Genomic DNA, 27,345 nt, shown 5'->3' with positions numbered 1-27,345 from the left:
TTGGGATCATATACATGCTCCAAGGAGACTCTGAAATCCATCTTTGGCCCGGTCTTATGTGCGTTAGTACCCGAAGCTGATGCCTGGTCCTGAAAATTAGCCCTGGAAAGATGAAGAAGAAATGCAAGTAATGGCTCGTGGGCGCTAATAAACAGCGCGTCAAGGAATTTTCTTTTCTTTTTGGCTTTCTTCGCACTCAATTCATAGCCGTACTACTTGCCAGCGGTTCCTTCGCTTCTAGTGGCATATCAGATCCGCAAATGGGTAATGAATGAATGCTATGTCTTTCAGGGGCTATTATTTCTCTTTTAGTTCTTGGTCAGTGTCATGGAACCTTGTATGACTGTCTAAAGAGGATTCACAGTGTAGGTGAGATGAACTCTTAGCTCTTCGAAGTATAATGCCCTCCAATACTAGGAGACTCATGCGCGCACCTCTACACACACACACATATATATATATATGGCTGACATGGTTCTTTATGACATGACGGACAATAGAGATGCCTTGTTGTACGAGTATCATCAAGCGAGCCCTGATTGACTCACGCAAACAGAGCTTTTCAAAGACGGTATTATTAGAGATATCCCAGTCCCTCTCCACCAATAGCTTCGAGGTCAGCCTTGATCTCCCACTCATGTGCCCCAACCCGGGCAGCAATTTCCATCTTGCGGTGTTGTCCCATATCCAGCCATTGATACAGCAGATTCCCATCAAGCATGCCTCTCCCAGCGGTTCCGTCACTTTCAACAGCTCGGTAAGCTCGAGGGTTTAGGCCGCAAGGGTGCTCCAGCGAATTCGTCAATTGGGACTGCAAGGCTGACAGCCGGCGATATGACTCTTCAGGAACAGACGTCACAGTGCCAACCGAACCGCTCTGAGAGGTAATGAGTACTTGCTGGGATATGGTTTGGGAATCTATTTCCATTGAATCTGGGCCGGCCATTGCTTTCTCTGAGGAGGCCATGGTACGTGGCAACAGAGTCATTGTCGTGGCAAAGTGACCCATATGAAACTTGCTGCGGGCCAGCAATCTATCACCGTTAGATGATTTCGGATCTATTTGAAATCAGCATTTACTCTCCTCCGTCGGCTCTATCGATGTTACAAGATCTCACCTTCCGGGTCATACTGCAAGACATGGAGGTTGCAATCACTGTCAGCAACCAGAATGAACAGCTTGTCGCCATCAGGAAGAAAATCGGCAGCAACCACTTCAAGGTACCCTTGGTCTTTGCCAAAGAGGCTCATCTTGTATGGTTCCTCCTAAACCACCCGTTAGCTTGCCTGATCCGCCTGTATGTGTGGATGTAGGGGATCATACCGAGTAGCCTGCGAACCAAAGCCCTTTGACAGCATCCCCCATTATACACATTCCAGTACCTTTGAGCTCTTTCACCAAGTTGACATAACACTGCATATCCATGAAAGCAACAGGGAGCAGACTGCCATCCTCCTTCAGCCCTCTGACCATGCATTTTTGCCCTTGTGCAGCAATTAGAAATCCTTGACCGCCAATCTGTGATAGCGCAGTCACGGCGCCCTTGACCAACTCCTTGCCTATAAGTTTCAGTTTGCGGTCTGTCTCTGGTTTCTCCGGGTCCGGAACCACTTTGATCACTTCGAACACGTAAATACAGCCACGAGACGGGATGTCTTCACCCCGAGCAAATGCTGTTCCGACAACAATCATATTCCTCCGCTCGTGGGTGTTTTCGGAAACTTCAAGGTCCATATTCTTTACCGCCATTACATATTCAGCGGGACCTAGTGAGTAGCTTCACGAAGAAGAAAAGTGTAAGTACTGGAAAATTAATTTGCAAGTTGGTTTAGGTCCACACCTATCGATAACCGTCCATGTTCTCGGACTTACGACTTTGAGCGAGCATTGGCGAAGCTCGGGGAGGAATGAAATTACTAGACCTGTTAACATGCGCATATATGTGACGACAAAAGTCATACCTTCGTTTCGCCAGTCCGGGTGCAATTCATCATCGTCAGGCAACTTGAAATCTGCGTTATGACTGGTACCCAGTACGTATGTTTCAGAGGATGTAGCATAAGCCAAATGATCCACCTGCTCCCCGATACCAATTTTTCTCAAGGCCCATGAATAATCGAATAGGGTCTCTGATGGGAACCGGCAGATGCGAAGCACGTCCTAGGAATTGATTCAGCATGTGCCACATGAAGGTGGGGAAGTGGGAAAACCTTCGAGTCCACATAGATGAAGCCTTTGTCAAGCGAAGGGCTGGCTAAGTGGAAAATGCTCAGGCCCCGCACCAATTCTCCTCTCAAACGAAAAACGTGGGGGCAGCTTTTGGCCGTTTTGAGAATGAAGCTCGCAGACGGTCCAGGCATAAAAACGGCACTAAAATCTGAAATATTGGGCAAAATGCGCAGTGACCTGGACCTTGATATCTCCTCGTTGGACTGCATTTGCTTCTCTGAAGTAGTAACCCTCGGCAATGTGTGATTAGTTTCTTTGACGAAGCTTAAGCGAGTATGACTTTCGCCCTTGGTAGACGACGCAAATGCCTTATATATCACAAGATCATCACTTTCAGTGCGTAACTGCCTAGAACATCAGTACACGGTCCTAACTCGGGGGCCAAGGAAGGTGAAGTGAAAGGGCCTGGCGACGTACAATCAAGTGAGGTGAAGGATTCCAGGATTCGCCGAGATCTGCAATAACCGCCTCGGATAAGACCTCCCGCGTAGTAGAGCGCTTGGGGAGCTCAGTTGACAGTATCGGTGGTAAGCAGTCAATACCCTCGATAATCGACATCAGTTGCTGATCAGGCAATCGATAAATCTAACGTTTGTCAGCATTGGCAAACTTGAGGAAGATGCTGGTGTGACTAAAGTCACAATGACTTACGTAAAGTCTGCAATCTATGCTAAGTAGGAAGAGGAACAACTCGCAATGAGTCTTCTGCTTCGAAGTAGGCACCGTAGACGTGAAAATCTCAGCTTTGTCCCAATATAAGCAACAAGAGCGCCATTTGCCCGCCCTCGCAGAGTCGTTCAATTCCACCTCATCAAGGTCTCCACTATCATCTGCTTGAAGAAGCATCAACGTTGAATCATCTCGGAGGATTGCTATGTATGGGTCAGCCAGGCTGGCGCTAACAGCCATGCGCTCATCGCTGGTGTCTTCGTCCCAGACCGGATAGATTTGCGCCAGGCCCAAGTCTGTCATTGTTAGTTTCCTTATATGCTCCTTACTCTTCAGGGCTAAAGGCTCACCAATATCGTAGCTTCGGACCTCGTTCCTCAGGACCTGAACAACTCGCCTTTCGCACGACAGCGTCCCAATTTCTATGGTCACATCGTTGTTCGGATTAAACTCAGGAGCTTTGAAAGGTTTCAAGTCTTGTGTGTCCGCAATGAAAACTTCTGACTGTTCCTTGTCGGGAGCTTCAGGCTTCGCCAGTATAACATATTGGCGGTATTCTTGATTGATTTGCTGCTCATCAGGGACCACCGGTGCACCGCTTCCAAGAGCTACAACTGCTGTCCACACCCCTTGAACAGACTGAGCGTCAAAAGAAGCTGCGACATCCGGTTCGATTTCGCGCTTCATCTGTACCAACCCACCATTTCTGCCAGAGCCATGAGCAGCTACTAATTCAAGCTCGGAGCAAGCATTCTCAATGAGACGGCCTGTGTTTTCGACAGTCGAAGCAGGTTTTCCTAGCGTTATATCTCTCAGGGGGCCGATATTAGGCAATCTGTCGAGTACCTGAAATTTATACACCCCGACTCCGGACGTTTCAGCGGATGGACGACGACCGAGAGCTGGCGTTTCAGGCTCTGCAGTATAGAGGTCGTCTTCATAAACATCCTCTTCACTTTGACTATCGTCTGAGGCTTCTTCACGATCTTCTGCCACATTGCTCATTCTTGGTCGAGGTTTTTTTGAATTTGAGGACATGGAGGACCAGCTGAGAAGGACAGAATCTGCATCCTCGCTGCCCAAAAATACTCTGCCGCTTCCAAGAAAAGCTGAGGATGATGCAGCAGCTTTCATGATAGTCCCCCCAGCCTGTGCAGGTAGAGGGCGGAGTGAGATGCCTGACACTGACCTTCCGTCCAATTGGAAATGGACAAGCACCATATTCCCCGACGAAAGAACGAGAAGCAGATCCCCTGTGCTGTCAGAAAGATGCTCCACAACGCATCCTTCTAGCCGGAGTGCGAGGTCTGACTGATCTACCATGGAGAATGCCGAGACTTGTCTGGCGAACTCATTAACTCCAACTGCATTGGTTTTGCCTGCCTGATCGACGTGCACTAATTCATTGGACCCGATAAGTAACGCGCCTCCAACTGGAGGTGGAAGGGCAACCACTTTGAACAAGTCGCTAGGCAATTTCGGTACCGACAGTAAAGTCGTGGAAGCTCGCTGTTCCAAATCTAGTGTAAACACAGTGTAAAAGATAGAATCTTTTCTTTCAGGGAGCAAAGCATGTGACGTAGCAATCTGCGAGTACAGGATGCCGAACGTCGGCTCCCTATATTCATATAAGAACGCAAGACTGACAGGGTGAAGTATAGACGGATCCAATGCAGTTAAGGGAAGCACAAAAGACGAGGCATATGGGGTCTGATACACGGTGCGGTCTTTGCTCTTCAAAGCATTGCCAACGTGATCCGGTACCTGGTTGAGATCGTCTTGATGAAGATCGAATTCGTACTCGTCCATGGCTAGGTCATCTCCTGGTTGATGAAAGGGTAAAATTGCAAGATTCCGAATCCCAAAGTTGAAGACTGCACATCTACTGCTCGGATCCACGCTCAGGATACTGCCACAACTGCTCAGGTCGGGTACCCATGGACTACGGGTTAGATCATCCCGCTCATAGTAATGGATTGAAATGGTTGAGATCCCACGACGCTCTGGGTCCCATTCCACCAAGCTAAGTTTGGCATTGCGGAAAGCAAGTAAAAGAGCTTCACCGCCGCTCTTAGGATCCAGAATTTTGACCCGACAGATGTCGACTACTGTTCCAGAAAGCGGATATTCTCGCTCCAGGACGAGCTTCGTTGTCTCTACCTGGTCTGGCCGCGCAGACTTACCCTCAATGGTTCCCCCTCTCGGGTGATGTTGAACCTTGAGCAAAGAGAAGATCTGGAGAACAGAGGTCTTCACCACGACCAGATTTTCCGCTGTTGCTGAGATAAATGGAATTGCCAGGGCATGAGTTACCCCGGAAGGGGTAACAATTCTGTATAGCACTGCATTTTTTGTGTGGCCGATTGCTATGGTTTTCCCTGCTAGAAACCTTTATCAACCTAAAATAGTCCAGGAATAATCAAGAAGACTATACATTGCAAAGTCAAGGGCAAGAATTGGGATTTAGAGAATGAAGGAAGGGTGGCCATAGGCTGATGATCTATACAGCTGTGTCTGCTGTGTTTTGAGTATTTTGCCAGTCCTGCGTGATCTGTCACGTGATCCGTCGGGCTTGTTATGTTGATGATGTAATTGATAATATCCATGCCCCTGCAGAGTTGTAACTTGTGCACCCAGAACACCATGATCGCTCATTGTTCTCATCATTGTTACCACCTTTATCACAACTGCTGATCAGAGAACCGCTGAAGTATAGTGGTGTGTTCTGCTCCACAAAGCCTGTGGAGTATCTATTTCGCCAAAGCTAACATATATGGCAAGCATTGTCGCCCGTCCGTTTTTGCTTAGTTGGATTTCTTAAAGGCTTTGCAAACATGCCACAATGCCTCTCCCATGGATTTCCCTAATTTGGTTTGCGTATCTAATAGTGATAACTGTTTTGATTGTTGTTGCCTCGGTCTTTATACATGTATATCAGACACCTCGGGATCGATCCTCTTTTGTGACCTTTATCTGCGTCTTTTCCATTGCCGCTCTTCTTGCGACTGTAATGTTACTACCAGTTGATGTCGCTTTGGTTTCCTCAACGACATCATCCGCTCTGGGTCAGCGAAAAGAGTGGGCCACCCAAGAAGAGGTCGATAAAATCACCTACTCCTTAACAGTTGTCTATTACTCGCTATACTTCCTGGATGCTCTGCTCTGCCTTGTTGGAATTCCTTTTGCCTACTTCTGGCACGAGGAATATGATGAAGTAGCCGTCGAGACGGGCGATCAGACAGCCGGCAAGCGGTTTTGGGCTGCTGCCAAATACACTCTGGCTTTCATTGTAGTAGTCATTGCGTTGGTTCTTGTCGGCTTCTTCGCTCCTATGTTGGAGAGTCAACCTGGCCACGATCTGGGGTATTGGCGAGGATTTTTGATCGAGAACCGTGAGTTTGATGCCTTTTCGGATGACGACTTTCTTCTCAAAACGCTCATGATGTCCTACAGGAGGTGAACATGCCTTTACATTTCTCCTTGGGTTCGTAACGACCATTGGCTCTTGTCTATATGTCTTCTATACACCTTCAGGGCTAGCATTGCTTCCGGCGCTTCTTCTCAGAAAACCCTATTCTTTCGCAAACCAAACATTGGTAGGTTCTACAGCCATGCAACTGGATTTCAATCGTGAACGTCAACGCCAATTGGAAGGTCGCTGCGGGGGTAATTCGGCGCTTCTATCTCCAAAAGACCGAAGAGAATTGGACACTTTGGTGCGGGAAGAGAGAACTCTCATCCGCCGGCAGCGCTTGATCGAAGAACGCCAAGAAGAAGACCAAAGCTGGCCAGTCACCGTTTACTCCAAACTGAAGACTATCCTCCGTCCATTCAGGCTTCTGGGCGGCTTCTGTCTATTCCTCGTTGGGCTCTCGACGTGGATCTCATTGCTCATGACCGTTATTGATAAGTTGATAAATTCGCCTTGCAAGCATCACTGTGGTTATGTAGTCAGCCGTACCAACTTCAACCCTATCAGTTGGCTTCTTATTCAGTCTTCCAGGGCTTTTCCAACTGACTATATCATTTTTGCGCTTATTGTCTTCTTATTCTTTTGGGGCTCGGTTGTCGGCGTTGTCGCAGTGGGCATTCGGTTTCTTTGGATACGAATTTTCCAAATTAGGAAAGGTCACACGTCGCCCCAGGCCATGTTGCTGGCGACAGCCATGCTGACGTTGATAACCCTGGGCTTGAATTACTCGGTTGTCATGATGCTTGCACCCCAGTACGCAACATTTGGACCGCAAACTTTCTGCGACTCAACCCCGAGGTCTTCAGAAGAGCAGCCGGATTGCTCAAACCACAGGCATTTAGTCAAGCCATGTCCAGAGAAGGCAGATAGCACAGCTGCAGATAAGACCTGCACGCCCAGCGTCGCAAGCACCATTTTAAATCGGGTGGCGCTGAATTTTCCACTTTTTGGTGCCTTGCTGTTTTGGGCACACTTTCTTTTCCTTGGTATTTGGCAGACCTGTCACAAGGCACTTTGTTTCTTGTGCTGCAAACTTGGAAGCTAACGATAGTGAAAAAATAGGTATCTACTTAGTCATCCTTGTGGCATCTCTCGTCCGCTCGCCGAGACTCGACGAACGCCAGCTGGATGAGGACGCCGAAGAGGCAGAGGAAGAAAGTCTGTTGGCAAGCACCGGAAGAAGTGGCAATCCTACATGAGGGGACGTCCCAACGCTTCCAGAGAGTCCGCTACTTCGAATAATGAACGTTTATTTGGAAAAGGTTTTCTTGATTCAAGAGGTGATAACAAGGAAAAGACAGCGGATATGGTGATTTTCGCCAAAGGATTATAGCCTTATACCACGTGATTTATAGTGTTACCTCTCGGCTTCCCTCATTATACTCCCCTTTGTGACAGTCGGAGTTTACGAGATACCGTCGTCGAGCCTCCGTATGGTAACTTTCAAGTGGGCAGGTCTGAATTTCAAGGGAGCCTCTCTGGAAGTGTCCTTCAACTTGATATACCTAAGACTTTGGGGCATTGTTCAGGAGAGCGAGAGCACTTTCGAAAGCCTTCACAACGTCGGCATCTGCATGGATATGTTAGCACGGCTTGGCTGGCGGCAATTGTTGTACTCTCGCACAATGTTTTCTCCTATTTTCTAAATCCTCTTCGGAGGTCTGCACATGCTGCGACTGGGTTTTGAATCTAGACGTAAGTCAGCTGAACTGTCGGCTAGCTGTGAGGGTACAGGCCGAGACCTTTTCAGCGCTCTGCTTTCATCACGAAGAACACTAGATTGTGACCAGGCCGTAAAAATCTAGACCAGCAATGTCAGAGAGATGGGTCATGGCTTAGAAAGGTACAAGGTACCTCAAGAAGCCTCAAAGATCGAGCCCGCAACTCTTCCTCAGCATCCCCATGTTGTTTCATAATATCTGAGTATATTTGTTGAAGTTTCGTCCAGTGGCATTGTGACAAGTCTTCTGCCAACTGCCGTCTGACTTGTGGAACATTATGATGCTCATCCAAACTCTTCTGCTGATCCGGTCTGGATCCATGATTGCCGTAGACAATAGAAGCTTTGACGTGGGTTCCACCCAGTGAATCCATCTTTACATACAGTGCCTTATCACGACACTTCTTCTCAAATGTTGTATAACTAGAGCAAAAGATAAAAGGTCAAAAGTCGAGTGGGATGATTGTTTGCTCGCAGGATCTAAATTTCAAACAGCTCCTCTTACCATGCTGTCACTCCTGCCTCGCTAATAACATGCTTCAGCATTGAACAGTTCGTGGGAATCACCAGTTCTGCCAGATAGCAAAGCAGAGTGCGCGGCCGCCTGAGGCATCAAGTGCAGAGTAGTATCATGTGACGTCAACGTTCGAAGACATACCGCACCTCCAACCTTGGCCTGCTACAAGAAACATTTGACTGCTGGGAGTCATGAACCATTATTTTTCGATTTCATACACTTTCTTGATGACTATGAGTTGCCTAGCAGGCAAAGCGAGATTCATAGACTAACAGGAGGGCGCAAGAATGTGAGCTATCTGCTGACGGCACGATAGCATAATAAACAGTACGTTTGAGATGAATTGTCCTATTTGCTTTCGAGTCTCAAGCTCGCGCCTACGCTTTTATTGTCCCACCTGTGCCTGTAACCAACTATACACACTACGTATCGATAATGCCAGGGTTCTCCTGGAGAAGGAAATCTTAGGACGGCAGCTCGAGAAAGCACTTCTGCATCAGACATCTCCTACTCTCTCCCATCGTCGCTCTGAAGAATGCTCAACGCAGTCGCCGAACAAGGTGCCCTGTCCTCAAGATGTCTTGCAAATTATAAACGCAAAAGCCGAGTCTTCCACCCGGAGGAAAGAGCTTGCGCTTCAGATCCAGCAACTGAAATCCGAGATTAAAGACAGGCAACTTGGCATTTCTCAGCGGAGGTTGACATTAGCCCGACGACGTTCAGATGCTGAGTCTTCAAAGTTTCAGCTGGAAAGTCGCGAGATAGCTCTGCTATGTGGTGTCCAGAATACCATCAAAAGGACGGAGCATCTCTGGCATTCCTTGCACAGCAAGACAGCAGAGGCTCGAATCTTTCTTTGCCGCGAGGTTGCGAATCTATACAGCCTAAGACAGTGGATAAAGCAGGATGGCAGTGAAACGAAGGAGACATACGTAATTGGCAGTGTTCCTATCATTGATCTCCGAGACCTGAACGGGAAGTCGCAAACCTGCCCCTCCTCCTGGATATGCCAACACGAAATATTAATGCCCAAATAGGTGCCACTGCAGTCCAAATATCAACATCATTCTCTAATATTGCTCATCTTCTAGTCCTCGTTTCACATTACTTATCTTTGAGGCTTCCGGCGGAGATTACCCTTCCTCATAGAGACCATCCCGTTCCCACGATTCATGCACCTATTGGGTCGTATACCTCACGGCAGTTGATCTTGACAGCCACCTCAGCGCAGCCACATAACCCCACTTCATCTACAGCACACCCATTAGGCTTTCAGTCTAATCATTACCAACCTCGACCTCTCACTATCGATAGAAGTTTACCAAAGCTCGCTAGGGAAGACCCAGGGTCATACGTCCTTTTCCTAGAAGGAGTTACATTGTTGGCCTGGAACGTTTCCTGGCTATGTCGTACGCAAGGACTCAATATCGCGTCGGACTCTTGGGAAGAGATCTGCGATATTGGGAAGAACATGTGGCAGCTACTTGTTGCTCCTCCGCTGGAAGCGGCAACTCTGATGAGAGCATTTGCTGGCCGAGAAACGCAGCCCATGAAGCTCTTAAGAGACCCTCCTAGAACTTCTATCCAAAGGACCATATCGTTCCCCATGATGGGGCATTACTCACATGGCACTGTGCATTCATTCCTGGGTGCTTCGGAAGGTACGGAGTTCGTTAGGACGTGGAGACTGCCGATCCCGCTCAAGGTTATCGACAAATTGAAATCAATGCTCCTGGGAGAGATGGCGAGCGCGGAATGGGAAGTTCTCGAGGAGAAAGAGTGGAATGATAGTGAACAGATTTCGACGAGAGCGCCTGCCCAAGGGTCGAGGTCGCAGCCTGGAGACGACGTAATGCCGGACAAGAATTATGTCAGTCATTTGGCATCAGCTAGTGGTGGCCCTAATGAATTAGATAGCACCAGCCGCCCACGGGGAAGTAGTGGCTGGACTAAATTGAGAAATCGATAACCTGATCGTTACTATATTTGGGATCCTAATCATTACCCACCTAACGATTTGCCTTTAATGGGGAGACTTGGGTAGGAAAAAAAGTTGGGTGAAAGCAATTTATTGTTGTTGAGGCATGATTTACAGCTTGCAGTATTGATTAGCAACGTAGCTCTAAACGCAGACGGACCGAAGCACCATTGAATGAATGGCTTTCTCAACCCAAAAGAGAAGAAATAAAACCGATGTTAACCTAGAGCATTGAATGAAACGTGAGTTTGCAGCAGACTGGAAGATCTAATGATTGATAAGATAACAAGCATCCACGCCCGGATTATCCTTTCACCTCTCACTACCTCTCATCCGAGCCACATAATTGCTACCTACTCTACTCCATACAAAGACAGGTAAGACATCGTCCGTTCATCTCTGGCTCGCAACTACTGTCTTATTTATTGGTTTGACAATGGTCCCTGTTCCTTAGCACACTCTCCTGTTCTCTAGTGTTACCACTCAAGCTTCTCAATCAAAATACAGAGGCCTGCTGTCCAAATAGTGTGTCAACCTCACTCTGTTCGGGTCATGGCATTGATCAAATCCTAAGAAAGGCTCGAATCAAGATGGGCCAGCTTACGCAATGGCCACAGTCAGACATGGCAGCTTCTGGTAAGTATTTTCCAACTAACATATTTCATACTCGTATCACTTAAGGAGCTCATTTGCATTGATAACGATTCTCTGGTCGTTGCAATTTCGGTGTGGTAATGATTATATCCACTAATACTCCATCTTCTTTGTTGCAGCTCTCAATCGAAGTATCCCTCTAGTCTCAGTCTTACCTGATTCCGTTCTCCGGGCAGAGCTTATTCGGAGGAGCGAAATTCGGGGATCGACCAGCGATCGAGTAGCTTGCGGTTCGAAGGAGAAAGGCGCCTACAACACCCAAATACATGTGCTGGCATTGTTCCTTATTCTGGTTTTGAGCACATTAGGTATTGTTTACATCTGGAAACGTTGATATTGTCTCAAATATACTAATCATATATTAGCATGTTCATTTCCAGTTCTCGCACGTCGATTTCCACGGCTACCGATACCGCGCCACTTTCTTTTCATCTCCAGGCATTTTGGAACGGGGGTCTTGATTGCCACAGCTTTCGTTCACTTGTTACCCACGGCATTTGTCTCTCTTACGGATCCTTGCCTTCCTCGTTTTTGGTCGGAGACCTATCGTGCAATGGCTGGATTTGTTGCCATGATATCGGTTTTTCTGGTTGTCGTCGTAGAAATGTTTTTCGCTACAAAAGGTGCTGGTCATGTTCATGGGAGCGAGTATGATCATTTAATTGGCAGTGTTGGGCGGGGTTCTAGCGAGTCTGTTCGTGATGACGCAAATTATCTGAGGCTTGGCCGTCATCACTCGACAGAGAACCTACGCCTTAATCTCATTCAAGCGAATAGTTACGCGGATGGAGCGCAGGAGCACTCCAGTTCATTGTCCCGGATGTCAACAGATGGTGTCGAACAAGGACGGTCTAAGAAAATGAACCCTAACAGTGAAACCGGCGACACTCAATATGGAGACATCGACTCTCTGGACAATCACAGTGATTCTCAAGTCTCTGACTCACATCCTCGCTACCTGCAATCCCAACGACGTGATTTGCCTCCAAAACCGAGTCCCGGGTTACCAATGCAAAGCCCGCAGCGTCAGTTACTGCAATGTCTTCTCCTCGAGGCTGGTATCCTCTTCCACAGTATCTTTATCGGCATGGCCCTCAGTGTCGCCACTGGGACGTCATTTATTGTCCTTCTTGTGGCTATCTGCTTTCACCAAACTTTCGAAGGTTTCGCCCTTGGATCGCGTATTGCATCCTTGATACCAGACCTTTTTTCACCGTCGTCGCCGAAGCCCTGGCTTATGTCGCTTGCCTACGGAACTACAACACCCGTTGGACAAGCTATCGGCCTAGTTTTGCACAATCTCTATGACCCTGCAAGCACCACGGGCCTGCTCATGGTTGGCATCACGAATGCAATCAGCAGCGGGTTATTACTCTTTGCTGGACTTGTGGAACTCTTAGCGGAGGACTTTCTAAGTGAGTCTAGCTACGCGACACTCAGGGGTCGGCGGCGTATTGAGGCCTGTATAGCCGTCGCGAGCGGAGCTCTGCTGATGGCATTCGTGGGCGCCTTTGCCTAGATTTTAGTCAGAATCTGTCTTGTATCTTTTTGTAGATATTGATCGATATAGACTGCTTACAGCTGCTAGCCGTCATGTGCGATACGTTACGCAGACTTGGTTTTACATTTTCGTATAACTGTCTCTAGCTTTATGTAAATGTCCGAGGCGCGGGTCAAACGCTCTCTAAACATAAGTGCAGGCGTCAGAACCGAGGGCTTCGTGTGAATAGCGTAGAATCTCCATCATGCTACTTTCATTTCCGTCCAAAGGAGCTCATATTAGGTAAAGCATGCCGCCTTGACACTATCAATTAACCCAAGGGATCAAACTTCACACTAAGATGGTGTGAACTACATCACTCTAAGCTCAGATATTGCCAGCACAGATAGTCTAGTAGACGTTTCTAGTCGTTTTCTGAACAAGCATGGCATATGTATATTCCAGCACAGAGAGTAGGGACCAAAGTTGATCCTTCATGAGCTAGGGGATATCGACACTTTCATGCAAACAGTCCCAGGACCACAGATCATGTGCACGCTATGATATATTCACTCGACACATATGGACAAGGTCAAAAATACATCTAAAGTAGCTCGACCACCAGAGCACTAGCCCCACCGCCGCCGTTACAGATGCCAGCACAGCCAATTTTTCCTTTCTTGGCCTTCAAAACACCGAGCAAGGTGGTTATAATACGCGCACCACTAGCACCGATAGGGTGACCGATAGCGACGGCTCCACCATGAAGGTTAACCTTTTCCTCAGGAATGCCAAGTAACTTCATATTGGCGAGAGCAACAACGCTGAAAGCCTCATTGATCTCAAAAGCATCAATGGCGTCCTGGCCCACACCTGCGTGTTTGAGCGCTTTCGGAATTGCAAGAGCTGGAGTAGTCGTGAATTTGCTGGGTTGCTGAGCAGCGTCTCCCCATCCAAGGATCTTCGCAACCGGCTTCAAATTGAGCTCCTTCAACTTGGCCTCTGAAACAAGGATAACAGCAGCAGCGCCGTCGTTGAGAGGAGAAGAGTTAGGCGCCGTCACTGTCCCAGAACCAGGTATAAACGCAGGCTTGATGGCTCGAAGTTTCTCCGGGTTGAGCTAAGGACTCAATGATCAGTCTGACATGAACGCAACGCGTCGGATGGAGATGCTCACATTCTTCGGTTCTTCATCTTGCGTCACAGTCACACCTGGTTTTCCTCTAAATCCAGGAAGCTGGATAGGGGCAATCTCTTCGTCGAAAAGCCCAGCCTTCTGGGCAGCCTGAGCTTTTTCATAGGTGCGGATAGCATAATCATCCTGTTGTTCCCTGCTAAAACCATGATCTTGGGCGCACTCCTCCGCTTGTAATCCCATGAGTTCCTGCTTGCCCGCGTCAGTCAAGCCATCCTTCATGATGCCATCCACCAGACTTTGATGGCCGTATTTAGCACCAGTACGCAGATTTGGGAGATAGTGCGGTGCGTTCGACATCGATTCCGTACCGCCAGCCACAACGACGTCAGCATTTCCGGTCATGATAGTCTGAGCACCGAGTATGATCGCCTTCAACCCGGATGCGCAAACCTTGTTGACGGTGGTACAAACGGTCGACTCTTCAAGCCCAGCACCAAGCGCACATTGTCTAGCAGGATTCTGTCCGACACTGCAGAATGTCATCAGTACCCGCTTGTGATAGATTCAGAACGCTCACACAAGGCTCAGCTCACTTCGCAGAAATGACATTACCGAAGAAGACCTCCTGCACGTCCGAAGGCTTAAGTCCGTCAACTTTGGCAAGAGCAGCTGTTTCCCACCATTAGAAAGATCGAATCCATCAGGAGACCTTTTTTAGGAAACGCGCTATGAACTTATAACATACCCTTGATGGCATGGGAACCAAGCTGCGGGGCAGTCAAGCTTGAGAGCGAACTATGCAGTTGAGACAAAGGTCAACCTCATTCTTCAAGTGAAACAAGCCACGAATTATGAAGTCCTACCCCAAGAAAGACCCCACCGGTGTTCGGGCGGAAGAAACAATATAGACAGCTGGAAGCGAAGACATAGTAGTCATTTATTTTGTTCAGACTTTCTAAGTAGCAAAAGAGTCTGATCCAAGCCTTGAAGAGGGCACCGCGACAATAACAATTCGCTGGGCGTCAGCCTGGAGGTCTATTCTCTTAAATCTAGACCAATTTATAGAGAATGTCTCCAAAAGATGCCAGATGAAGAATCGGCGAATCCAGGGTGGGGGTTGTAGGAAAATATAAGCCCAGAGGTCAACCTCCCCTTTTAGAGCAAAGCGGGGGGCGGACATTCGCGTGTGGTAACTCAGAAGGGTTGGCCAAGCCCGGGCCACTCGGCGAGTACCCAAATCGGACCTACCGAAGCAGACAGCCTTTTTTGGTTTGAACAAAGAAGGTATCCGCTCCAACGTCTGGAGCCAGGTCTGTCCAGATTCAGAATTTATTCGCGCAATGGAGGATCTTTATGATGAGTATGCCATATGCAAATAAAGACTTATACAAATAGAACTTAACTAATCTGGCTCTAGGTTCGGCAATTACATTGGAGAGCCTGCGGACTCTGACGAGGAAAACCAAGATGAAGAGCTCAAGCCGCAGGCGTTTGCTTTCGACGAAGCATTTGGAGAGGAAGAAGATGAAAACCAGAATGCAGATCAATTGATGGAGGTTGACGGTATTTCATATCTCTCGAAGCATTACTACCTCACACTCGTTCTGACTTCGTATGCAGAAGGCCCTTCGAATGCGGTCGTCCTACATGAAGACAAACAATATTATCCTAGTGCAAAGCAAGTCTACGGTGATGAGGTTGAAACCTTGGTCCAAGAGGAGGACTCGCAGCCACTTTCGCAACCCATAATCGCTCCCGTTCAGCAGAAGAAGTTTTCGATCGAGGAGGCCGAGCTGCCACCGGTTCATTTCTCGCGAGAGTTTATGACAGACTTGCTCAGTTTCCCTAGTCAAATAAGGAACATCGCGCTTGTTGGCCATCTTCACCATGGGAAAACAGCGTTTATGGACATGCTTGTGACGCAGACACATGATTTGACAGAGCGTCTGGAGAAGCGAGTAGGCAAGCGGAAGGAGGAACAGCTCCGCTATACCGATATTCACTTCTTAGAGCGAGAGCGGGGTCTCTCTGTAAAGTCGGCACCTATGACTTTAGTACTCCAAAACACCAAAGGAAAATCTCACCTTGTCAATATCATTGACACTCCCGGCCATGTGAATTTCGTGGACGAGGTGGCCACATCGTCTCGGCTCGTCGACGGAATAGTGCTGGTTGTGGATGTCGTCGAAGGCGTGCAAGCGAACACGGAACAGATCATTAAGCACGCCGTGCTGGAAGGTCTTCCCATAACGATGGTCGTGAACAAGATGGACCGGCTGATTTTGGAGTTGAAGATTCCGCCGAATGATGCTTACTTCAAGTTAAAGCACGTGGTCGAAGAGGTAAACACTATTATCGAGAGGATTCTGCCCGGGCAAGGGGAAAGGTATCGACTGAGCCCTGAAAAGGGTAATGTTGCCTTTGCATGTGCCTCTATGGAGTGGTGTTTTACCCTACAATCTTTTGCCAAAATGTATGCCGAGACTTATCCCCAAGTCGAAACGTCTGACTTTGCCTTGCGTCTTTGGGGGGATATTTTCTTCAACCCAGGAAGCCGAAAGTTCACTCGAAAAGGAGTGGAAGAGAATTCCAAACGGACATTCGTTCAATTCGTCCTGGAGCCTATTTATAAACTCTACTCTCACACCATAAGTGAAAGTCCAGATGACCTGAAAGAAACGCTTGCAGGTGTGGGTATCAACTTGAAGCCGTCGCAACTCAAATCAGATGCAAGGGTGCTACTCAACATGGTCTGCCATGAGTTCTTTGGTCCTGCCACTGGCTTTGTGGACATGATCGTGCAGCATATTCCCTCCCCAGTAGAAGGAGCCCAAAGAACACTCGACAGGTACTATACCGGCCCCCTTGATACGAAAGTTGCAGCCGCCATGGCGGCCTGTGACCCGGACGGGCCGCTTGTCGTCCATGTCACAAAGCTATTTATCAGCACGGATGCTACCAAGTTCCATGCGTTTGGAAGAGTCATGAGCGGGACGGCGCGCCCTGGTCAACCGGTCAGAGTGTTGGGCGAGGGCTATACACCTGAGGATGAGGAAGACATGGTCACAGCGACTATATCGGATACATGGATTGCAGAAACCTGCTATAGCATCCCAACCAGCGGTGTTCCTGCGGGAAACTTCGTTCTGTTAGGTGGTGTGGACAATTCCATCGTCAAGACTGCCACAATTGTCCCTTTGAGGCTGGAAGATGACGAGGAAGCATACATCTTCAGACCTATTCGACACATGACAGAGTCTGTCTTCAAGGTTGCTGTTGAGCCGGTTAACCCATCAGAACTTCCCAAAATGCTTGACGGGCTGCGGAAGATTAATAAAAGCTACCCTCTCATCTCAACGAAAGTAGAAGAGTCCGGTGAGCATGTGGTCTTGGGAACCGGAGAACTTTACATGGATTGTGTGCTCCACGATCTTCGAAGACTTTATTCGGAGATGGAGATCAAGGTGTCCGACCCTGTCACCCGTTTCTGCGAAACTGTCGTTGAGACTTCAGCTATCATGTGCTATTCTATCACGCCAAATAAGAAGAATAAGATTACGATGATTGCGGAGCCCTTGGATGATGGGATTGCCGAAGACATCGAGAGCGGCAGAGTCAGCATCAAAGATCCAATCCGCAAAGTAGCGAGGTTCTTTGAAGACAAATACGATTGGGACAAGCTCGCAGCTAGAAGTATCTGGGCTTTCGGCCCTGACGAGATGGGTCCCAATATACTACAAGACGACACGCTACCATCGCAAGTGGACAAGAAGCTACTTGGAAATGTCAGGGATTCCATCACACAAGGTTTCAGCTGGGGCACACGGGAAGGCCCTCTTTGCGAGGAACGTAAGTCTTCTGGTTGCTTTTTGTTTGCTCGGTCCTTTTTCGTTCTTCCCCAACAATCTCCCCCATCATTTCTCCTCCCCTCTCGAACCCCGTGATTTTCCTTCCTGTCGAGGCACTTCCTATATTTTCAAACTATGACCATACATGGAGACTAATTTTGAGACAGCAATACGAAACACGAAGTTCAGGCTCACAGATGTATCTCTTGCTGACCAGGCCATTTACAGGGGAGGTGGTCAGATAATCCCTACGGCCCGACGTGCCGTCTACTCCTCCTTCCTCATGGCATCACCTCGCTTGATGGAACCCATATATTCTTGCACCATGACAGGGCCTGCGGATGCTGTGGCTTCGGTATATACAGTGCTCTCACGCAGAAGGGGTCATGTTCTGTCAGACGGGCCAATTGCTGGGACACCGCTGTATACGGTGCAAGGCTTGATTCCCGTTATTGACTCTTTCGGGTTCGAAACGGATCTCAGAATTCATACTCAAGGTCAAGCTGCGATCAGTCTTGTGTTCGATCGATGGAGCGTCGTTCCAGGCGATCCGCTGGATCGCGAAGTCAAGACAAAGCCACTCGAGATGGCGCCCACGATGGCCACAGCGAGGGATTTTGTATTGAAAACAAGGAGACGGAAAGGTTTGGCAGAAGATGTGACAGTGAGTAAATTTCTGGAACCGGAGCTCTGGAAAGGCCTGAAGGAAAGTGGCGTTTTGGATTCATGACGGGCTCGTTCCCTGTCAAACCGAATGAGAAGGGCATACCACAAGTATCGATCTATCATGTAGACGTAATGTCGAAAATTTGAAGCAACGTATTGCCGAGTCAAAGAATAGGCCTGCGAACGCCACAGTCTGGCGACACTGCGTTTGAAACCTGAGCTGGTCACGCAGCTAACTTCTGATTACTGGCATGTTTCCAGCATCTTGGCGATAACGCCCATCAATGTTCCGTTTTCGAGTGCAGCTGCCACTCTTTCCTTATCGCCCAGTTGCTTGTTAACCTCATCGGCGGTACTATGTGTTCCCTCCTTGATCCGCACGTCCACACGGAACCTGGGTGGAAGTGACTGTTCAAGCCGCACACGTACACCGAGACCAATAACAGTAGCCAGGCTACAGTGTGTGATTGTGGGGGTTATGAGAACTGTGACAGTGCGAAGGGGGATCCGGGTACATGGGGAAGAGATGGCTTGATCATAATATCTGCAAGTGAGACAACAGCTAGTGATCCCAGCGAAATTGGATGTTCTGGGTCAGATATGGTTGAGACGAGGTCTAAGAAATGATTAGACATACATTCATCATTTAGTTCTTCTTCCGAGTGCAGCCACCACAGGACCAATCAAAAAGAAACCATTCACTTTCTTACCAAAAATCTCTTGTTCGTCTATGGGCTCATCTGACATGTCATTATCCTCTTCAGAGTCTGGGTGTGAATTCAGGGAGAAGGAATCGGCCGACTGCCCAAGCGACTGAAGTGTGGAACTGAAGACATCAGTTCCATAAGCATAGGGCTTCTGCGGCGCCTTGGGTAGCCGAGTTGGCAGATCAGCGGCATTCAAGATTATCGGATTCGAGTTCTGCATTTCAGAGGCCATTTTGTATTGGCAAGCCTGAGAGTCAGCGGTTTCGTAGCGGTTTCGTAGCGTTGAGAGAATATGCTGAACCGTCAGCAGTTATTACAGAAGAGTGGGGGAGGCAATATTTTATGTAGTCTAGGCATGCTTCCACCAAAAGCTAGCTAGATGCCAAGTTCCACCCCACCAAGTACTCGGATAGATAGGAACCTACGAGGCTACCACACCGGAGCAGACACCATCTACTAGTCTACCAGCGACACAGGGACCCTGGTACTAATCAGGACCGTGAAACCGATGAATTGGTAAGGTAGACCGTGCACAAGGATATACTGTATTAGTTACACTGAACTTTGGTGGTAGTGTGCAAAAAGACAATTCAATACACATACCTTACCGACGACTGTTCATCAGGTTATGTTCCAGAGGATGCTGAATCCATTAAAGAGCATCTTGCGGATGCTTCTCCAATAGTAATCATATTGCTGTTGAACCCTTCTTTCACATATTCTAATAGTTGCTTTCAAACCGATAGGATGGCTACATGTCCTTTGCTGCGAGAGGATAATCTCGATGTATATTTAGATAGATCCTCCCGATCACTTGTTGGAGCAACCTGAGCACGACCCGGGGATGCCTCGTAGCTTACCTTTAGAAACAGGAGTAGAAATCGATGCGCAGTACTCGACCTTTATCAAAACAGAGCGGATTTCAGGGCGCCTAGTATTTACTTTAGGTATTGCTGCTATCTACCTAGGTAATGAGCAAGTGGTCTTGAAAGAATGGGTATGAGGTTTCTGGTACAGAGTACTAAGGTAAATCTACGTTACCCAAGATTGTTAATTTTCTCGACTTATCGGAATAATCAGCATTACCATTACCCCTCCAGTACCTTAAATTTCTCGGGTAGACTTGAATCACTCAATAGGCTCTTTTTCCGCCCGCCCACATCCATCTCTGCGGCACCCGCCACTCTCAAATCACGGATGATCATTTGACCAATTTCTACTAGACTAAGGAAGGTACTATAGGGTATCTATCTTAGCATCTGTCTACTTTCTGGGTTCTGCCTCTGTGTGCAGCACCCCGCAGAACATTGATATAACCCCAGAAATACTTAGTGTGCGTGGCCAAGAGTTAATAGCTGAAGTTCAAGCGCAGGCAAGTACAGTAGCGGAGTTGTCCATTCATCATCTACATAATACTCAGAGTACCCGACCAATCTCTCCATGTGGAAATTCGCGTTGTCGCCGATCCCCTAGTCTAATCCTCTGATCCATTATCTCACTGCCCCTCGTTACCTGAATTCTGCTGTGCAACCCCCTGTGGCTTTTGTATTTCTTGGCCGCCTGACTGTATTGATTAGCGTTGATCCCGACCTCGATCTTTGCTACTTTGAAACCTATCCGCTCCGGGAGACCATCTTCAATTGGGTGCGGTGTCTTAAGTCAGGCTCGTGCACCCCCTTTGTCATCTATTATCAAGGAACCCTCGATGATACGCTGATCGTTTTGGACAACGATGGGAGTTGAGTAGGCCCATGCCATCCTCTGTCTTTCATTGAACGGCCTGACTTCCTACATCTCTCTACTCTTCTTCAAGGAGCAGTCTCAGCATCAGCTATCTGGTTAGTCGCCACAAGATTCCTCCTGCCCAGTGCATCGGCGAATCCTGGCATATGTCTGCGCCATTGAAGTTCCACGAGCCTCAAATTATTTCTTTACTCTTTTCTTTTGGTACAAGAAGGCAATGATTTTGTTTCGTCAGTTGAATTCAAAATTGTAACTGCGATCTTGCATCTTTATCCTTTCGCCTTTCTCAGATTCCTTCCAGTTGGACAATGACTAATGACCAAATGAAGGCACCTGCAGTGCAAATCTCAGCTACTGTTATATCATTCTCTACCACGTCAGCGCCTTAATGTCCGCAATTATTTTCTCGAGCTCTGATGGTATCCTGTACCAGATAAGGAGAAAGAAGTTTTATCATTTCTTTAGACCTTGCAACGCGTCCCGCAATCCCGAGAATAGCGGATCAATCGCCTGGCATAATTGTTGAGAAGCCGTCGCCTCCGGACACTCAGGACAACACATTGGCCACTGTTTATACATAACTGTCGGCGAATTTGCGGCGTCCACTATATCGATACAGGCTTCGGAGGGACCGAAAAGAGATCATCCTACAGTCTCAGCCAGATGGTCACTGATTCCGATCGTGAGTCTGTTCCACATGGGCCGAATCCTTCAGGTTATGCTTTTGCTGACGTGCTCTCGTAGTGCGCTAGTCGATTCCTGGCTATATTGATTCCCTCGTTCTACATACGATACACATGGTCCAAGCGCTTCTACATCGAATGTGACTCTGGAACTTCATCAAACTAGTCATACTCTTCCATCAGCTACAGTCTCACCTGGCGAAGCTGGGCCCTTTGGTGATTTCGTTATCTGTTGCTGATTGATCCAAGCAAGGCGGGTCTTTGCGGATAAACACTCACACAATAGTTTCACAACTTGGTCACGAGCGTAGACCCTGCGACTACTGGACTGAGGCACCTCCGCCTTTGCGGCCTCGTTGATCCACATCAAACAAGCATCACAATGCAAGGCTACGCTTTCTCGCCTTCGAATGGTCCCCCAAGGGAGGGGCACAAGAGTAAGTCGCCCTTTTGGATGATCTTTTCGTCAATCCAGGTTAATAACTTGCTCACATTGTAGACTACGTATTTGTTGATGAGCATAATAGGCACAAGAGGCTGAAAGGTTTGTCCTTCTTCTCTTCATGCTCTGTGCCCTCTTTTTCCCTCCGGTCCCTACTCCAGTTCTGAACTATTAAGGCCGAGCATCGTCTGTTTCGGTGGTTGACTTATGCATTGCTAGTGATGCGAGCCTGCAATGGCTGCAGAAAACGGAAAATAAAGTGTGACGCTGCCACAACGAATACCTGGCCCTGCTCAGCTTGCACTCGCTTGAAGCTCGTATGCGTTCCTCCTACCATTGGACAGGATAGCGACTTCCAGTCGGAGCAAGGTCTTGAGGCAACTTCAATGGGCGCCTTAGGAGCTTCTCATGCGACTCCAGCCTCGCATTATTCCTTTACAATGCCTCAGAGCTTCGGCGCTGGAAATAGTCAGTCCTATAGCGACGGCGCCGGAATCATGTCTCAATATGTCCCGAATGGTCCCACCCAACACAATATCTATGAAATACGGTCATCGCATTTACCCGTAACAAGCCAGGCCTACCAGCATGCCCAAGTATTTCCTACCACTCCTAATCACGGTCTTGTTAACTCGAATACTGGCATTTTCCCGGACGACGATCAATCTACTGCCGAGAACCTTAGCGAAGTTCTAGGTGAATTGAAAATCGATGAAACTGGTATCGGTAAGATCGATAGCGTCAGTCCTTTGGCGTTAAGAGAAGGATGCTGATATTGCAAATCAAGCACCCTATATTCGACAACAACGAAAAGAGCGATTGGAAGCGGAAGCTCCAGTCCAGGATGAAATTGAGGAAAGACTGCCACCTTTAAGCACCGGGGCGGGCTCCACCATCCGTATTCCCCGGAGCTAATGCCCTCCGATGACGAAGTGATGAATTACTTCAAGATTTACTTTAACGATATACATCCTTACATTCCTGTGGTTCATCGATCTCACCTTTACTACCAGTGGCAGAATGAACGGAGCTCCATATCTCCTCTACTCCTCGAAGCACTTTTCGCTTGTGCCGGAAGGCTATCAGACGATCCGGCTCAGGGCGCACAGTGGCTCGCATTGGCAAACAGTAAGTTAGTCGCTTTGTATGCGTTGCATGGAGCACACCAGTCAGTAACGAATGCTCATACAATGATAGGACATGAGTCCAGCTTCATGGATGTACCACGCTTAAGCACGATTCAAGCTTTGCTTTTGCTATTGAAAGCTCGGGAGTCTCTGCCAAAGAAGGGTTATTATTATCGTTCATGGCAAACTGTGAAGACAATTGTGTCGATGTCGAAGGATTTAGACATCCATGAACATTACAATACCCACGCACAGGGCAGGCCTTGTGAGCTGGATTCAGTGGAATGTCTTGTGCAGACAAGAGTATGGCAAGCCCTCTTGGTTGTCGAAGTGATGATCGGTGCACCACAAGGTATGTCTATATCAGCTAACGTGACTTCGTTGACTTTGACTGCTTTGACTGATCTCGTTTTCTCGTTAGGTCGATCGGACTACGGGGTAGACCCAGAGACCGTAGATATGCGGCCCACTCTAGATATCGATGGCCTTGACCAGTTCGAAATCGACCGCTCGAGGCAATATGCATACTTTGTCAGAAACGCCTATCATATCCGTTTGATCACCGATATATATCACAAAATCAAGAAGCAGAAAGACTGGGGAGCCAATCCCAGATTTGTTGAAAAAAACCCCCTTTTTACCGATTGGCTCCAAAACCTCCCTCAAGACTTACAGATTAATTATCCTAGCGATGGTTCGCCGCCATGGATACCGTCACATTTTGTGGGAAATATGCACTCGCATTGCCATCTCGGCATCATCTTACTACATCGACCACAATTGTTAGCATCCAAGTCCTTTGCGGCCGGCGGAGGATGGAAGATCCACATGGCGTTGTGCTATTCCTCCGCAAAAAGCCTGTGTAGGCTTCAGGAAGGTATATTAGACCGTTTCGGCCTGCGCGGTCTTCTGTTCATGCAAAGAGGTATCAATTTCGCAATATACTGCATTCTGACATGCACTATGCTGCATCTGGTAAGTGTAACGTGATTGTACTATCTGGTACTGGACTAACTCTTCTAAGATTGCCATCACATCCCCTGATCCTCATTTTCATACGGATGCGAGGGACTACTTCACGCGACACATGCGTATCCTTGAGAAATGTTCTTCGGCTTGGCCTATGCCCGAAATACAGGCACAGATTGACTCCCTGCGGCTCGCGTTCTCCGCTGACATCAATCGCCCTTTCGAGCTCAAATCTACGTTTCCTTACGGAAGTCCCTCAGAACCGTACCATCCCAGCCCACCACTTGGGTCAAATTACCATGCTCAATTGGACCAGGTTCCAAGTAACGTGCAGAATAGAGTGTGTTATGCTTACCCAATGACCCCTCCAATATCGGCTGGTACTGAGGACTCAAAGTCTGACTCATGTCAGCTTCAACCTATGGGCATGCTTGCACCGCACCCACATCACAGTCATTCGGTAGATGCTCCGTTAGTTGACGAAAATAACTGGGATCCCACTCGAATCATAAAGTATGTGCTGCCCTGGCTGTTCCATTGTGTGAGAGTTGTTTGCTGACGTCCTCATCAGCCAGTGGGACCTGGCATTCCCTGTCGGCCCGTCAAATGTGAGTACAAACTCGCCGCCGATGGGCATAGCCCATTCTACACAAGGAACCACTGGTGTATCGAACCAGTTTCCTGTTCACTATGAGACACATACGAAAGTCTCTCCGATTGCAGCTACCCAACCTCTTCCTCAAAGTCAGTTCAGTGGACACCCAGTCCTGTTCACAGCACGTGACTGGCAACAGAGCGTTGCTAGTGTATATGATCCCAATGGCTTGAAGCGGAGGTGGGCACACTCAATCGATACTAGCGAGCAGAGTAACACCAAACGCCAGCGGTAAAAAATTATTGTGCTCATGTTCACTATGCTTCGCTCCACCTCATTGGCTCATTATCTGCAAACCTTTCAATTGAGCCTAAATATCATAGATAATCATGGCTTGTTGGTCTCGTTCTCTCTCTACTGGAATAGTCTTTCTTCCATCTCTAGGTCCTGCAAATTGTAGGGCCACAGCTCTATCACACGAGCTCGAGAGGTTCAGATCTCCGGAGATTAACGTGTCGACTTGCCGGCCTTATAGTCAACACTGTAGTTTAAGTCTTAACCACAAGATATTTCATGTAATACAATAGATACATGGATGGCATGGTGGCAACTGGCATACCCGTCTACAAACTGCTTTATAGCATGTCAAAAAGCCTATCGCGATCGAATTCTTTGTAGACCACTATTATTAGGAGAAAAAACTCAGTGCATAAGCTTAGAAATATCGCCTTCCATCGAGAAAGTCGCCAAATTGGGCTACAGAAAACGCGTGCGTATGTGGACACCAGCCAGAAACAGATCATCAACAACCCTTCATGCTCTTGTCATAATGGGCTAGACGGAACAGACATCAGAAGCAAAGCCGTGACAAGAGATAATAACCAACTTCCATCCAACTCGGGTAAGTGAGGAAAAAGCGTCAGTATATCGAATTGGGCCTCCAAAATGAATCTAGCTTACTAAGTTATGTGTACTTAGTTGCGCCGACCGATGCCAATACGTTCCTCCCGAGAGCGGACAATTCTTGCTTTGTCTCCAGGTAATGGTTTCAATTCATCGTTCGGGTCGATAGTAGTATGACTCAAGGTGCTTTTGACGGATTCATGCGCCTGGGCTTGAGTCTCTTCACAGCGCTTGCGAAGTCGCATGTCTTCAAGCTTTGCGATATCTTCCGAAGTGATTGCGATAGCTGTAGGCTTCCGACGTAGCATTTTGGCATATACACTCTAAAGAGAAAGAAACTCGGATCTACCCCTAGAACAGGAGTGGAATGCAGGGCACGTGACAGGAACGTGATAAGTTTTCGATTCCCCGGAGCTACCCGTTTGTAATCAAGAACAATACTCAAGAAATTTCTCATCATCTCCGCCAAACACAGCAAGGAAAATGATCCAAACGAAGTTGAGGTTTCTGGCGAGCTGCCGTCACCGTAGGACGCCGGTTGATGGAATCATTACCTCCGTACGATTCTTTACGCTCTCCCATCAGCAGGCAGATAATCACTCAAGTCAACAAAGTACGTGAGGAATATAGCATTATGCACGGTTTCCCAGTACGGTATCGTTTATGTACCTTTACTAATTTTGTATCATTGACTGTATAGATCCTCGCATTGCAGCAACTCAATCGGTTTCTCAGGTTTCTTCATCCTCTTCCGCCGCCTCTGGCAGAGTCAGTAATTCAAACGTGAATGTCACTTCTCGTCGGAATCATCCCCGGCGCGTGGTTGACGCAAGGTCGCTCGCTGTTCCTAAAGCCGGCAGTCTACCGTCCAATATCATTCGGAGCGTCCGTTTTCAGAAATCTAGGACTGGAGCGCAAACTCACGGTCGTAGATCCAGGACTATACATCGGACTCAGACTGCCGTACCCAAGGGGCGGAAGCAGGGTAACGGGAGGACACAGCGAAAGCGCACAGACGTTGAGGAGGTGGACGAAGTCTCGCAGGCTGAAGTTGAAGAAGCATATGTCCAACTGTCCAAGGCATCCGTGCCTGTTCCTGTTCGCTATACACCGCAACCCCCTGAGTCTAATTTGACGGAGACTTGGCCATCTTTACCGACAGGCGTCACAGCCAGGGCTGCAGGAGTTGTTGAAAAGCTTTCTTGGCTGAGCGACCGCTTCCCGAATGGCTATGTGCCCCCTCATGAACTGGGCAAGCGACTTTTCGAAGGACGAAGCGTCCAGTTTTTCAATCAGGATGAAAAGGATAATGCTGTGTCGGAGGCGCAAAAGCTTGCACGAAAACGTGCCGATACCCTCTCACAGAGAAAAGGAGATCTTGTGGAACCTGAAGATGTGGGTTTTAAGCAGATGAGTGCACTGGACAAGAGAGCCTTAGTCGAAAAGCTTGTTCAAGGAAACTACCCAAAGCTGGAGACAGTATTGGCCGATAAGCCAACTGTCCTTACTGGGGTTGTGAAGAACCTCAATAATAATGAGACGTACCGCACTGCCGGAAAGAGTTCACAATTTATCTCAAAAGTTGAATCACTTCTTGCTTCAGGTCGCCCTGCATCCGCGAAAGGAGTCTGAAAGTGTACTGGTGAAGGAAGGCTCCGAACTGAACTGATTTCTCTTGCTTTAACTTCCATCAATTTACCAGTGTCTACCTCCTTTTTCTTTTTTTTTCTTTTTTTTTTTCTTCGCTTGTATCTATCTTCTGTATTTTTAGGGGGAACTATTGGCTAAATATGCGACACTGATG

At 48.0% G+C, this 27,345-nt stretch overlaps 11 protein-coding genes across 11 annotated transcripts; 6 read left to right on the top strand and 5 right to left on the bottom strand.

Annotated features, from left to right (window-relative positions):
• Positions 1-463: 463 nt before the first annotated feature.
• On the bottom strand, positions 464-5,544 carry P174DRAFT_444652 (cleavage/polyadenylation factor CFT1; the record flags this gene model as incomplete). The annotated part of the gene is made up of 10 exons (XM_024828143.1): positions 464-1,059; positions 1,119-1,266; positions 1,325-1,778; positions 1,842-1,917; positions 1,963-2,161; positions 2,212-2,574; positions 2,648-2,815; positions 2,882-3,195; positions 3,250-5,241; positions 5,334-5,544. 10 exons carry the CDS (start codon positions 5,542-5,544, stop codon positions 578-580), a joined length of 4,407 nt encoding a protein of 1,468 aa, XP_024679499.1. The 3' UTR covers positions 464-577.
• Positions 5,545-5,741: 197 nt separating this feature from the next.
• Positions 5,742-7,570, top strand: P174DRAFT_463068 (putative LMBR1 domain protein; the record flags this gene model as incomplete). Its single annotated transcript, XM_024830213.1, has 3 exons — positions 5,742-6,291; positions 6,353-7,357; positions 7,434-7,570. The coding sequence occupies 3 exons, from the start codon at positions 5,742-5,744 to the stop codon at positions 7,568-7,570; spliced, it is 1,692 nt and encodes a 563-aa protein (XP_024679498.1).
• Positions 7,571-7,639: 69 nt separating this feature from the next.
• Positions 7,640-8,650, bottom strand: P174DRAFT_444648 (uncharacterized protein). Its single transcript, XM_024828142.1, has 4 exons — positions 8,226-8,650; positions 8,114-8,172; positions 7,996-8,060; positions 7,640-7,941 (listed from the first exon to the last, which is right to left on the bottom strand). Exons 1-4 carry the CDS (start codon positions 8,463-8,465, stop codon positions 7,877-7,879), a joined length of 429 nt encoding a protein of 142 aa, XP_024679497.1. The 5' UTR covers positions 8,466-8,650; the 3' UTR covers positions 7,640-7,876.
• A 126-nt stretch (positions 8,651-8,776) lies between these two features.
• Positions 8,777-10,585, top strand: P174DRAFT_514888 (Atg14 domain-containing protein). The gene is made up of 2 exons (XM_024832115.1): positions 8,777-9,583; positions 9,646-10,585. Exons 1-2 carry the CDS (start codon positions 8,947-8,949, stop codon positions 10,575-10,577), a joined length of 1,569 nt encoding a protein of 522 aa, XP_024679496.1. The 5' UTR covers positions 8,777-8,946; the 3' UTR covers positions 10,578-10,585.
• A 334-nt stretch (positions 10,586-10,919) lies between these two features.
• P174DRAFT_453800 (putative ZIP family zinc transporter) lies at positions 10,920-12,759 on the top strand (the record flags this gene model as incomplete). The annotated part of the gene is made up of 4 exons (XM_024829185.1): positions 10,920-10,963; positions 11,041-11,222; positions 11,360-11,548; positions 11,606-12,759. Exons 2-4 carry the CDS (start codon positions 11,177-11,179, stop codon positions 12,757-12,759), a joined length of 1,389 nt encoding a protein of 462 aa, XP_024679495.1. The 5' UTR covers positions 10,920-10,963; positions 11,041-11,176.
• A 408-nt stretch (positions 12,760-13,167) lies between these two features.
• Positions 13,168-14,998, bottom strand: erg10B (acetyl-CoA C-acetyltransferase). The gene is made up of 5 exons (XM_024828141.1): positions 14,722-14,998; positions 14,604-14,653; positions 14,452-14,527; positions 13,898-14,387; positions 13,168-13,840 (listed from the first exon to the last, which is right to left on the bottom strand). The coding sequence occupies exons 1-5, from the start codon at positions 14,793-14,795 to the stop codon at positions 13,325-13,327; spliced, it is 1,206 nt and encodes a 401-aa protein (XP_024679494.1). The 5' UTR covers positions 14,796-14,998; the 3' UTR covers positions 13,168-13,324.
• A 136-nt stretch (positions 14,999-15,134) lies between these two features.
• On the top strand, positions 15,135-18,544 carry P174DRAFT_444645 (116 kDa U5 small nuclear ribonucleoprotein component). The gene is made up of 4 exons (XM_024828140.1): positions 15,135-15,218; positions 15,276-15,421; positions 15,479-17,707; positions 17,874-18,544. Exons 1-4 carry the CDS (start codon positions 15,199-15,201, stop codon positions 18,434-18,436), a joined length of 2,958 nt encoding a protein of 985 aa, XP_024679493.1. The 5' UTR covers positions 15,135-15,198; the 3' UTR covers positions 18,437-18,544.
• A 71-nt stretch (positions 18,545-18,615) lies between these two features.
• Positions 18,616-19,416, bottom strand: P174DRAFT_514884 (iron-sulfur cluster assembly protein CIA2; the record flags this gene model as incomplete). The annotated part of the gene is made up of 3 exons (XM_024832114.1): positions 19,083-19,416; positions 18,865-18,988; positions 18,616-18,826 (listed from the first exon to the last, which is right to left on the bottom strand). Exons 1-3 carry the CDS (start codon positions 19,309-19,311, stop codon positions 18,616-18,618), a joined length of 564 nt encoding a protein of 187 aa, XP_024679492.1. The 5' UTR covers positions 19,312-19,416.
• A 2,471-nt stretch (positions 19,417-21,887) lies between these two features.
• P174DRAFT_463061 (Zn(II)2Cys6 transcription factor) lies at positions 21,888-24,933 on the top strand (the record flags this gene model as incomplete). The annotated part of the gene is made up of 9 exons (XM_024830212.1): positions 21,888-21,942; positions 22,005-22,049; positions 22,167-22,673; positions 22,735-22,845; positions 22,881-23,075; positions 23,145-23,426; positions 23,496-24,049; positions 24,099-24,556; positions 24,615-24,933. 9 exons carry the CDS (start codon positions 21,888-21,890, stop codon positions 24,931-24,933), a joined length of 2,526 nt encoding a protein of 841 aa, XP_024679491.1.
• A 679-nt stretch (positions 24,934-25,612) lies between these two features.
• Positions 25,613-25,849, bottom strand: P174DRAFT_375713 (CDC26 family anaphase-promoting complex subunit; the record flags this gene model as incomplete). The annotated part of the gene is made up of 1 exon (XM_024822638.1): positions 25,613-25,849. The coding sequence occupies one exon, from the start codon at positions 25,847-25,849 to the stop codon at positions 25,613-25,615; it is 237 nt and encodes a 78-aa protein (XP_024679490.1).
• A 175-nt stretch (positions 25,850-26,024) lies between these two features.
• On the top strand, positions 26,025-27,173 carry P174DRAFT_376460 (uncharacterized protein; the record flags this gene model as incomplete). The annotated part of the gene is made up of 2 exons (XM_024822689.1): positions 26,025-26,154; positions 26,242-27,173. 2 exons carry the CDS (start codon positions 26,025-26,027, stop codon positions 27,171-27,173), a joined length of 1,062 nt encoding a protein of 353 aa, XP_024679489.1.
• Between the last annotated feature and the right edge of the window lie 172 nt (positions 27,174-27,345).

Source organism: Aspergillus novofumigatus (genome assembly GCF_002847465.1).
Source record: "Aspergillus novofumigatus IBT 16806 chromosome Unknown P174scaffold_7, whole genome shotgun sequence".
Classification (NCBI taxonomy): Eukaryota; Fungi; Ascomycota; class Eurotiomycetes; order Eurotiales; family Aspergillaceae; genus Aspergillus; species Aspergillus novofumigatus.
The sequence above is the reverse complement of the archived record's forward strand: the minus strand, read 5'-3'. Positions and strand labels throughout refer to the sequence as shown.